The sequence below is a fragment of the Sorghum bicolor genome, chromosome 2, assembly GCF_000003195.3.
Source record: "Sorghum bicolor cultivar BTx623 chromosome 2, Sorghum_bicolor_NCBIv3, whole genome shotgun sequence".
In the NCBI taxonomy this organism is placed as follows: domain Eukaryota; kingdom Viridiplantae; phylum Streptophyta; class Magnoliopsida; order Poales; family Poaceae; genus Sorghum; species Sorghum bicolor.
The window spans coordinates 70527938-70540160 of record NC_012871.2 but is presented as its reverse complement, the minus strand read 5'-3'; the positions used below and the strand labels follow the sequence as shown (position 1 = coordinate 70540160).

Below are 12223 nucleotides of genomic sequence, written 5' to 3'. Positions count from 1 at the left end.
TTAGAGTAAAGTTCACTGGCAATTCTCGAACTTATTCGACCGTGTCATCCAAAATGAATGACAAGCCAAAATGAATGAGGTACAAACGATAAAGCAAAATTGTCATTGTTGATTTCTTTGATGATGATTAATTAAAAAAATCAAAAAATGTACCATAACACTATTGTATTAGTTAATAATGAATTGCCACTATTGCTTTCTTAGGTGACAAAACAAAATAGATGAGGTACATATGATGAATTAGGAGGAAGCCATTAATGATTTGTCATTATTGCTTCGTTATGTGGTGAGTTCTTATTAAAAAAATAGAGTATATAACTGCTTTTGTTATGTTACACGAAATTGTTACTTTATGCTTTCATTAGTCTTCATTAACATCTAAAATATATTCTACAGTCTACATATACACTAAAACAGGAGTCACTAGCTTGTTGGAAGGGCAGCACCTCTACATGTAAATGTTAATGTATAAAACAATTTTAATTATTCAACATTTCTACATAAACATGTCTAGAAGAAAGAAACACATCACATGGAAGGGAAAAAAGTACGAGTGGGAAGGAAAAGGTGAAGTCTTTAGAAGAGAAAACACGACACATATTAGTGCAAAAAAAGTTAATTTATTGTTTAGAGAGGTCGTCAACCAAATAACTCTGATATCTTCCGGTCACAAACTTAACAATTACCGGATGGCAATTTTTCTTGTAAATATTTCATTAAATTCAAAAGCCATGATATAATATGCATATACAACCAGGCAATTACCTAGGATTTTTGTGGCCCTGGAATGAAATACAATACGAGCTCCCTAGCCCCCTATATCATAGCAAATAAAATAACAAAAATATTTTTGAATTCCATTATATGACATCACATAATTTTCAATAATAATAATTACAATAGGTATTTAACGCTCTCAAGCATTTACAAAATCATTAGGCAAGAAAGCACGCCGTAGGGGAAAAAATAAAATTAACAAGCAACAAAAGGACTCGCTAGAGCTCGTTATAGCAAGAGCCATGTGTCCTGTCGCGATGCTACATACAATGTGTATTGAGTAAAGGGCAATGCTGATGGTAATGTTACGTGCACTAAATGGTTTGACGAAGGAGAGGAGTCGCGATGGACTCGGAAGCCAAAACTCAAGTTGGATTTAGAAGTCGGACATCATGATAAAATCAGTCAGCTGATTGTTGAAGAAACATGCAAAAAGTAACCCGCACTTAGTTTAATTTATTACATTTAAAGTTTGCTTTTGGCTATTACCATGTTTATTGAATGATTATAGAGCGATTTTTTAGCCATTTTTTCATACTCTTTATACTATTCCACTTCTCCATGCTAGTAATGATGAGAATAAGACAATTAAAATGTATTTTTTTAAGAATTACACATTACAACACACACATACACTCACCTCTATAAACACACGTACGTAAACTCTACTCCTATGAGCATCTTTAATTTGAGGTGTATATTGAGTGACTAAGAACTAATAATATCGGCACCGACGGAGCCAGAATGTTACACTAGGGTATTCATATGAATAAAATTGTGCAATACAAATATGCACAACGTGTGTGTGTGTGTGTGTGTGTGTGTGTGTGTGTGTGATCATAAGTCCACAACAAAAAGGGGGATTTGGTGTGGATGTGGAAGTTCTTTGCTTTTTCAGCTTCCTTCCATAATACAAGGCAAATACACTAACACATTATATACTCCTCTATATTTTTTGGAGGATATTAATATTTTTTTGAAAGATATATACAGTCCTATATCGGAGCTAAAGGTTATACAAGAAGACAACTCTCTACATGGTCTGTTTAGTCTGTCTCTTTTTCCCTTTTGTTCTACTTTTTCCTTTCACATCCCCAAAGTTTTGTGTGACTACTTAATTTGCTACACCACGTGATCAAAATAAAGACCACTCTTCCCATCATGTCACTTAAGATATTGTATTGTTCCTGAAGTGTTTTGGTTCATAAAACTCAAAGATATTTTGGCTCACGGTGTGTCAAAACTAAAGTAGAAACATTGCATACTATGTCAAATGTTCGTATTTGTATATGCTATGTGTAAATAGGAAATCATTTTACATAGACATTTCAAATCACGTTCAGAGAGAGATACAAATCAAGGAAACATATTTGCAATTTCTGCTCACATTATTGCTATGTACGAAGAAAAAGAAACCATTTTTAGTAAATATTATAGATATTACTCCCTCCATTCTAAGCTATGTATCCTGAAAAGCTAAAATATTTTATAATTTAAAATAGAGGAAGTTTAGAGATATGCAAAGAGGTTTAGCATATTTGCAACACGGACTTACAGCTAGAGAACATATATTCACACGTTCTTTGTTGCTCCATGATTCATAGCTATTGGCTGCAAAAGACACACTTCCTTGTCCTTGTTGCCCCATGATTCATGTCCTAGATCCCCATTCATATATAATTATCCTGATTCATGACCATTTCTTTAAACAAACACGTAAAATTGACATAGTCAATTTGCACAAACAAGCAAACTGTTCAGGAAAACATACCAATCACAGGTTTTTGTTGCGTACACACCTTTAAGAAAGTAACATACATCAACATTCCCATGGACATTTAGCTGGTAAAGTCTAATTGCAAAACCGCAAGCAAATCCAACCTCTTGTGCCCATAAAAATTACAAAAAAAGACCTAAGACAAATGTCAAAACAAATTAAATCTCCAATCAAAAGAATTGCATGCCACGTGGCAACGTGGTATTAGCCGAGAAACATGCGTAGGCCTACTGGATAAGAAAGATCCCATCCCTCCGCTCCACTGCCCAGACGAACAATAGCCTTTCCTCGCACTCGCCCCTCTGCATTTACCACTTTGCCCTTCGTCGGCGGCGACGACCACCCGCCGCCGCGTCCGGCGAAACAACCGGCTGTAGGTCCAAAGTAGTACCTCATGGCGGCCATATCGTCGCTTCCCTTCGCGGCGCTGCGGGGAGCCTCCGAGTGGAGGCCGTCGTCGACGGCGGCGGCCGTTTCCGGCGCCGTCGTGCTTAGCGCGAGGTCTCGCCGGGGCTCGCGCTCGGTGGTGCGCTGCGTTGCCACGGCGGGTGGTGAGCTATCTCCATCTATCTATCGAGCGTGTACCTTCAGCACTATCTCAAACTAGTGAATCGGAATCAGTTAATCACTATGCCAAACCTGTGCGGTTCACCGCAAAAGGCCGCCTCCTCTCATCCTAAATTCGCCCCAATGTGTGATTCCGACCTCGCCAGCTGTGATGCCTTGTGCTTCCGAATCACGCCACCTCGGAATCTTCCGTCGTAGTCTTTGCGGTGAACTGGCGTGGCTTTTGTTGGCAAGAAATTCTAGCTTGTTTGGATGATTGTTCTGAATGATAGTTTTGTTCCAGCGGACCTTTCTTTACCGCGAGCAATCAAATTGAAATATCGTGTCCTATAAATTCGGTTGGTGATGGGTTTGCTCGCTGCATGGTATCCTGCCAATTCGATTCATGCATCCGTTGCTTGATTCAGCTCTTCACTCCTTGCCTGTGCTAGACCGAGCGTAATGGGCTTTGGAGGTGAGCTCTTGAAAGGCTGAAATATATATAATACAGTTACGCAGTTCACTGAACTTTGATGTGTTGAATTCCACATAAAGAGGACTGTTGCATGTCACTCAAAGAAGCCTAATTGTGTAGAATACAATTATGAGCTGTTAATTTATAGGCGTTTGTCATCCTGTGTAGAAGATCTATGAAATAACAATAGGAGATGCGCTAAGTATCCATACAATTCTAGCTTGTTTGGGAACTACACTTTGCCGCACTTCACCTTAGGCAAGTTTGACCAATTGGCAAGTGTTTGGTTGACGACTAAGCTTAGGTAAGATTCTTCCGGGCTCCACATGTCACAAAGTAAAAAAAGTGTGGCACGATTCCCTTAGGCATGACAAAGTGTGGCTTCCAATTTGCTAGCCATACTTTTTGATGGAACATAATTTGTTTTGATGCTTAGGAGGCGAACTGCTGTACAAGAACAGGTTGGTGCCATTAGAAGTTTTGGCGCAGATGAAAAAAACACTGCCAACTGCTTCTTTCTGCAAAACTTCAATATTTTATGCATAATCATCTCATTCAAGAAGTTCTCATGTTGCTTTTGGCTTCTCTATTTGTTCTAATGCTTCTTGGTGTCTACCTTCAAACAAATTGTAAACCATTTGTCAAGTATTTTCTACCAGGTCATGGTGCATTCAAATATTGTCCAGTATGTTTTGATTAGAAATAGCCGGATGCCGGAATTCATTGTATAACATCCTGTTTACATAACTAGCATAGTACGGATACAGAAAGTTATTGGTGCACCTTTCTAATATGTCATAATCTTGTACAGATGTCCCACCTACTGTGGCAGAAACAAAGCTGAACTTCCTTAAGTCATACAAACGCCCAATCCCGAGCATTTACAGTACAGTCTTACAAGAACTTTTGGTGCAGCAACACCTGATGAGATACAAAAGAACCTATCAGTATGATCCTGTGTTTGGTCTTGGCTTCGTCACTGTCTATGATCAGCTCATGGAAGGGTACCCCAGCAATGAGGACAGGGATTCCATCTTCAGGGCATATATAACAGCATTAAATGAAGATCCTACTCAATACAGGTGCTTTTCATAGCTCATGTATCTGGCTTTTTGAGTCACTTTATCATCTACAATTCAGATCCCAGTTATTCCCAAACTCTCAACACTGTAAATAGTGTAGCAGTTGCAAACTGTGGTATTTTTTGCAATGTTCTTAGATATTTTTTTGAACCCTAAGGTTTACAAACAATGCAATTTTGAAGCAGGCCCTTATTTGTTGAAGGTGGCATTGTAATTCTAAGTGGTTAATATTTCTGCATGAAACATATTTTACATCTCAATTTTTGCCCAAACCTAGATGTTTCTTATTGAAGAAAAAGTTTAGTGCTAACTTATTTGCTTTACCTCCTTTATATTTCTAACTCACGCTAGTTAATGCTACATTCTTTTCTGGGTCACTAGATGCTATGCTTTCTTGGCATTAATCAAAGGTTATGTATTTTGGGTCACTAGTTGGCAACTTGGCATTATAAAGTTTCTTTCATCAGAATGTAACACTTCTATTTAAAGCTATCCTGTTTAAGCGTTCTTTGTGTCCACTGTACAGAGCTGATGCACTAAAGATGGAAGAGTGGGCACGTTCCCAGAATGCTAGTTCCTTAGTTGATTTTTCTTCCAGAGATGGAGAAATTGAGGCCATTCTGAAAGATATATCAGAAAGGGCCAAGGGTAAGGGAAACTTCAGCTACAGCCGATTCTTTGCAGTTGGCTTGTTCCGTTTGCTTGAGCTTGCAAATGCAACGGAGCCAACAGTACTAGACAAGGTTGTTCCTGCCATTGTTAATTTGTTTTTGCATTTCTTGTCCTGTGGTCAAGTTTTTTGTTTTTGCATTTCTTGTTAGTTGCTGTGTCTAATCTCAATTATGCTTCCTATTTCATCCAGTTTATTTCTGAAATCTTTTATAGAAAGGACCTGTTTTTGCGTATTGTTTTTTGTTTAAAGAGCACACAATTTACTCTAAATCAGATCAGTGGCTGAAACTGAATGTAATATTCAATGTTCACAACTGTTTTAGGATCTATGAGTGTTTCTTGCCAGAACGCATAGAACAACTTATAACATCTTGTTGTCGTTGCATAGCTTTCACTTGTACACTGGCCTGTTCAATATTGTTCTCCCATGATTGAGATTGCAAATATATTAACCATTTATACCATGTGATTGCCAGTTTGAAATTGAACCGAGTTTTATGATGTTTCTGACAAAGTAGAAAATAATAATTAGGGTTCAAATAAATCTGCTTGGTTAGCTTTCTAGGACCTATTCAGATATTTGTGTAGGCAGACTCATGGAAGTTACGTTTCCATCTTGAACTCTCATTTGACCTTGACATGGGCTGGTGTGCCCTTCTGCCCAGTACAGTATGGTAGCCTTGTAACTCATTGTAGTTACTTTTTTTGCTCGTAATGTTGCTAGCTGGCGTTGGGAATATGGTAGATTGCCATTCAATTATAAGTTGGTCATTTTGAACATATTCTTCTGTTGGTTTATCTTTCTTTGCATAACCAGAGGAAAGAACAGCTTTACTAGCTAAATGAATTAATATTCAGGTTGTCAACTCTTCCTGCACTATTCAATTGAGAACTTCTAACTATGGTGTAATACCAAACAAACTGTGTGCAAATTTCAGCACGTCTGGATAAAGTCTTTTTTTTTCAAAATCTAACAAATATTTTGGCAAAAGCATTTGAGCAGTTTAGATAGTGCTTGGTGTTGACGTCAGAATTAAATGTCTTCCATTGTTGCAATGCTAACATTGGCAACCGATACTGACTTTATTTCTTGATTGATAGCTTTGCACTGCACTAAACGTCAGTAAAAGAAGTGTGGATAGGGACCTTGATGTTTACCGTAACATACTCTCAAAGTTGGTTCAAGCCAAGGAACTTCTCAAGGAATACGTGGATAGGTAATGCCATATCCCAGGAGCATGTTATTTTTTGTCACCTCTACTGTCATTTAAGTTTAAATGCGTTCAGCATATGATTCTCTGCTAAGCGATTTGAGAGGTTTCTGTTTGAATTAAATGCTCCAAATACATGACTTCATCAGTAAATGTTACCCTTTTGGCCACTTAAATCACTACTATTTGTAGTAAGGACTGTCAATTGCTTGGTTTCCATGGTCCACCCCTTTGTATTGTCCATCTTTCCTATAAGTATACTGTTTTCGACTGTCATTCCAGTGAAGTAAAGCTTGTCCAACATATAACTATATTGGCAGGGAAAAGAAGAAGAGAGAAGAAAGATCAGAAACCCCGAAGCCGAATGAAGCTGTCACAAAATTTGATGGAAACCTTTATTCCATGAGGCATTAGATCAGCCCTTGCAGAGGAGAGTTTCCCACGATAACAGAATTAACAGTAACATATGAACCATGTTGAGAAACTACCAAATATTCCCCTTTCATCACAGACATCTTTGGCTGCTCGTCGTGTGGTGTAGCATTCTGCCGTACAAAAGGATCCAGATTATTCTTACTATTGGACAGAAATTTGTATTTTCTCATGTGTCTTGAAATCAGATGTATTCGTTTTCTCTGCTAGTCCGACAGTATATGAAGAGATATGTGGGGGTCAATGTTACTCCTAAGCAGAGAAATATAGCTTTCTCTTTTGTATTTCAATGGAGATTTGAGAGGTTGTGTTCACTTATATATTTGTGGCATCCATGAAATCAGTTGATGTGTTCTTTATCTGAATTTGTATGTGCGGGGCTTAGTACTGGAAAATATCTGAGGTGGAAAAGTCCAATGAATTAGACCATTTTGTGCTGGATTCACGAGTCAGGAAGACAGAAACTGTGTAACCTTTTTCACTTTGCTAGCATGAATATGAATAGAATAACGCGCAACTCGAAATAACATAGAATTTCACACAATTTAACATCAAATGAACTCATATTGAAACAATGCACGTCCAAAACTTAGTGGAGCACATTTTGCTCATTTTCCTTTAAGAGCACAACAATGTAGCAACATCAGTAAAGGTTCCTTTTTTTAATGGCTTTTTAAAGGTACCTTTGGTTGCCAATAACAGTCTAACGGTCTAACATGAGACTTCAATATCGGTAAAGGTTACTTTGGTTGCCTCTAACGGTCTAACATTATAATCCAAAGGTTTCTTTGGTTACCTCTAACGGTCTAACCTGAGACTTTCAGTTATACTGGTTACCGTCAGCGACAGAAAGACACATTTTGGGGTCCAAAACCACATGATCTCCAAGATTATTTTGAGCGATATTTTCCAGCCACAGCCCACCGGCACTCCGAAGACCACAAATCAGAGGCACTCCAAATGCCCTCCTCCCAATCATAGCCTTCCACGTGTCCCATGGTCCTTCACGAGCAGCCCATCCATTGGACCATACAGATAAGACCCGGATAAGGCAGAGCCCATCTTGGCCGTCAAATAGATCACTTCCGTCCGACGGCCGTCCGATCTGCCACCCAGAGATAACACGGGAATTTCCTATAAGGACTTTTCTATTTGTAGGCCGTGACGAGCCCCGCACCACACACCCACCACCACCAACCTCAGCACACCAAAGGAGAGGAGGAGGAGCAGCAGGACAGCCATGGCTTCGTCAGTGGCCGCCGCGGCGAGCACATTCCTGGGCACCCGCCTGTCGGACCCGGCGCCGCAGAACGGGCGCATCGTGGCCCGGTTCGGCTTCGGAAAGCCGAAAAAGGCTGCTGCCCCCAAGAAGGTGTCCAAGATCTCCTCTGACCGGCCGCTGTGGTTCCCCGGCGCCGTGGCGCCCGACTACCTCGACGGCACGCTGGTCGGCGACTACGGCTTCGACCCCTTCGGGCTCGGGAAGCCCGTGGAGTACCTGCAGTTCGATTTGGACTCGCTGGACCAGAACCTGGCCAAGAATGAGCCCGGCGTCGTCATCGGCACCCGCTTCGAGTCCTCCGACGTCAAATCCACCCCGTTGCAGCCCTACAGCGAGGTGTTCGGCCTCCAGCGGTTCCGCGAGTGCGAGCTCATCCACGGCCGCTGGGCCATGCTCGCCACCCTCGGCGCCCTCTCCGTCGAGTGGCTCACCGGCGTCACCTGGCAGGACGCCGGCAAGGTATAGTTTCATGCATGTATCCATGGAGTTCGTTCGTTCCAAGCGCATGCGCTTCAACGATCTAACCATCCTGTGAATTGATCGATGTGACGGCCGGCGTGCAGGTGGAGCTGGTGGACGGGTCCTCGTACCTGGGCCAGCCGCTGCCGTTCTCCATCTCGACGCTCATCTGGATCGAGGTGCTGGTGATCGGCTACATCGAGTTCCAGCGCAACGCCGAGCTCGACCCGGAGAAGAGGCTGTACCCCGGCGGCTCCTACTTCGACCCGCTCGGCCTGGCGGCCGACCCGGAGAAGAAGGAGCGGCTGCAGCTGGCGGAGATCAAGCACGCGCGCCTCGCCATGGTCGCCTTCCTCGGATTCGCCGTGCAGGCCGCCGCCACCGGCAAGGGGCCGCTCAACAACTGGGCCACCCACCTGAGCGACCCGCTCCACACCACCATCTTCGACACGTTCGGAGCATCCTCTTAAGCCCGCCATTAATTGCTCCGCCCTGTTCGTCGATCGAAACGTGTTCTTATAAATTAACTATGATCTCTATGAGCCTGGAGAGATGGATGGATGAACCCGTCGTGCGTGGTTTCATTTTGTGATGAGTGAGAGAGAGAGAGTGTATGAGGGTTGGGGGCAGGACGATCGATCCTTTGCTAATGGAGATCTCGTTAATTAGGAGAGCTGCAGCAGGGACTTGGTGATTTGTAATATATGAACCAGTGATGAATTAATGCATCATTCACTTGTACACATCTATCTTGAGGTGACCCAGGATATAAGATGCGCCATGGTTAGTTTTGTTAGATCGTACGTATCAGGCACAAATGGATGCACGTAATGACGATGGAAGTTTTGAGCCAATCTTCTTATCAAATACTAGCAAATGCGTTCGAACACTGCAACAGATGACACAATGTATCTTGAAGTTGGATTCCATACACGAGTTGTTCTAACATGTTGAGCACGTGCACAGAACATAGAGATATTTTGGGAATAAAAAAGATTAGAAGAAACCTTTTGTGTCTAATATAGGTAGGGATAATGGATTTTCAATTATATATCCTAACTCTTAATAAATGAAACCATCATTAAATTTAACCAAATTTATAGAGAAAAATATTAGCTATATATATCGTTATTACATTCTACAAATTTAGTGAAAGCAATGTGTCCACCTGGCACATTGCAGAGCTTAACCCAAGACAAATTAAAATACATGACATGATCATTAGATAAATCACCAAATCTCTCGTGCTCATACAAGTTAGAGCAACACACGTCTAGACACATAATATGACATCTAATTCCTAATGAATTGGAATGTATGGCGCAACTTTATGGAGCTTATTTTGAGTAGCCTCTAGATGGAAGCATACATGACACAATTTATATTGGTTTTTTTTTGAGACCACGCGAAAGCGTGTTTTTCATTAAGTAGAAAGAGTGTTACAACCCGGTAACAAACAGGTTACCAAGTTAGAAGCAGCAACAACAACACGAGCAGCTTAGGAACCTAAAGGAGAAACGAAAACAGAACGAGCCAACAGTTACAAGCCAAAGAGCTGGTTAAACCCGAGCAAGTAGAGGACCAAGGTGCCTGTTCCCAGCTGTTAGCCAGCAGGCCGCCTCACTGAAGATGGACGCAGCTAGGTCCAGCGCTGTTGCAGTTCTTCGATCAAAGGTGCGGGCGTTGCGCTCTTTTCAGAGCGACCAACCAACTAAGAAGAAGAACGAGTCGAATCCACGTCTAAGCGGCTTTGGGACCAGCTTCCTGGTCCTGAGCCACCACTGCATTACGTTCTCTTGATCCATGACGATGACCTCCTGCAGCTGCAACCTTAACAAACAAATATGCCACATCTGCCGGCTAAACACACAGCCCCCAGCAGAATATGATCCATCGTTTCTGGCTCCTGATCGCAGCAAACACAGACGTTGGAGTCCTGAAGTCTATGTCTGAACCTACGGTCCCCGGTCCAGCAGCGACCATGCATCGTGAGCCAAAAGAAGAAACAAACCCGAGGCGGAGCAGCAGTCTTCCACAGCTGCTTGGCCCCCAGCTGAAAGCCCTAGTTTGGTTTTGGATAATTGATGAAACCCTAGTACTAACCTCTATGCTAAGTGTGTGTAGACTTAATGAGGTTGGTACATGTCAAGTGATGGAGCAAGTGATGATCATGGTGATGAAGGTGATGACCACAAGATGATCAAGTGCTCAACTTGGAAAAGAAGAAAGAGAAAAACAAAACCCTATGGAGATCAAGGCAAAGGTATTGCTTAGGGTTTTGGTTTTGGTGATCAAGACACCATAGAGGGTGTGATCACATTTAGGATAGATAGCCGTACTATAAAGAGGGGAATTCTTTGGCTAAGAGGTTATCAAGTGCCACTAAGTGTTTAACTCAACATGGTACAAGATAACCCTTATTTGGAGGTGTGAAAAAGCTTGTCCTTGGATCAAACCGAGTTAAATATCTTAGGCAAGTAATCTAGATTGAACCAATTTGGTAAAATGATCTCACTTCACATGGTTTCACACTAACCTATCTAAAATTTGAGCTCACCTTTTGTGGTCATTGATGACAAAAGGGGAGAAAATTTCCCAAAGACTTAAGATAGGGGAGTAACATGATAAAAGAAGGAGATCAATTAAAATTTTAAAGCACACAAGTAGGGGGAGCAAGATCATAAACTTGTACGTTGCATTTGAATGTGCATCACATATGTTTGCTTGCATTTGCATTAGCTTTAGAAGCTTTCTCTCTGATGCCTTGCTTGTGTGGTGTATGCTAGTTGTAGGCTTGATTGATGAAATAAAGAACTAGCATGCATAGGTAGTGTAACTAGACTTTTAGTTGTTTCACTTGTGGTACTAGAACCTTGTTTATAATGTTGATCTCACGAGGTGTTCTAGTTTTGTGAATGTCTAGTTACTAATGGTGCTAAGGATGGTGTACATTGGCAACTCCGATTGGTATCACGCTTCAAAGGTCCATTCTTTACACCTTAGCATCATTTGGTAGAAATTGACTCCTATATTTCCTATTCAAGCATATGTGCAAGCTTTCAAATCCAAACTCTTAGCACATATGTAGGGGGAGCAATTGCTACCAATTTGGGTTTATGAAACTTGTCCATAACCTTTGCACATGGTAAAATGCTTGGGCAAGCAACATAAATCCGAGAAAATTTTATTGAAAATCTTTGTAAAAAGGGTTGTCATCAATTACCAAAAAGGGGGAGATTGAAAGCCCTAGTTTGGTTTTGGATAATTGATAAAACCCTAGTACTAACCTCTATGCTAAGTGTGTGTAGACTTAATGAGGTTGGTACATGCCAAGTGATGGAGCAAGTGATGATCATGGTGATGAAGGTGATGACCACAAGATGATCAAGTGCTCAACTTGGAAAAGAAGAAAGAGAAAAACAAAACCCTATGGAGATCAAGGCAAAGGTATTGCTTAGGGTTTTGGTTTTGGTGATCAAGACACCATAGAGGGTGTGATCACATTTCTGT

The 12223-nt window shown here is 41.4% G+C and overlaps 2 protein-coding genes across 2 annotated transcripts; both read left to right on the top strand.

Annotated features, from left to right (window-relative positions):
• LOC8056327 (protein THYLAKOID FORMATION1, chloroplastic) lies at nucleotides 2813–7331 on the top strand. The gene is made up of 5 exons (XM_002462972.2): nucleotides 2813–3105; nucleotides 4387–4657; nucleotides 5184–5400; nucleotides 6431–6546; nucleotides 6861–7331. The coding sequence occupies exons 1-5, from the start codon at nucleotides 2949–2951 to the stop codon at nucleotides 6952–6954; spliced, it is 855 nt and encodes a 284-aa protein (XP_002463017.1). The 5' UTR covers nucleotides 2813–2948; the 3' UTR covers nucleotides 6955–7331.
• LOC8081744 (chlorophyll a-b binding protein CP29.2, chloroplastic) lies at nucleotides 8080–9509 on the top strand. The gene is made up of 2 exons (XM_002462971.2): nucleotides 8080–8713; nucleotides 8818–9509. Exons 1-2 carry the CDS (start codon nucleotides 8213–8215, stop codon nucleotides 9181–9183), a joined length of 867 nt encoding a protein of 288 aa, XP_002463016.1. The 5' UTR covers nucleotides 8080–8212; the 3' UTR covers nucleotides 9184–9509.

What these genes read in the sequence shown, in the direction of transcription:
- LOC8056327 (XM_002462972.2), top strand. Translation starts at nt 2,949, where the DNA reads ATGGCGGCCATATCGTCGCTTCCCTTCGCGGCGCTGCGGGGAGCCTCC. An exon ending in GAAGATCCTACTCAATACAG is followed by an intron (nt 4,658 to 5,183) that starts GTGCTTTTCATA and finishes TCCACTGTACAG; the next exon opens with AGCTGATGCACTAAAGATGG. An exon ending in AGCCAACAGTACTAGACAAG is followed by an intron (nt 5,401 to 6,430) that starts GTTGTTCCTGCC and finishes CTTGATTGATAG; the next exon opens with CTTTGCACTGCACTAAACGT.
- LOC8081744 (XM_002462971.2), top strand. Translation starts at nt 8,213, where the DNA reads ATGGCTTCGTCAGTGGCCGCCGCGGCGAGCACATTCCTGGGCACCCGC. An exon ending in CCTGGCAGGACGCCGGCAAG is followed by an intron (nt 8,714 to 8,817) that starts GTATAGTTTCAT and finishes GCCGGCGTGCAG; the next exon opens with GTGGAGCTGGTGGACGGGTC.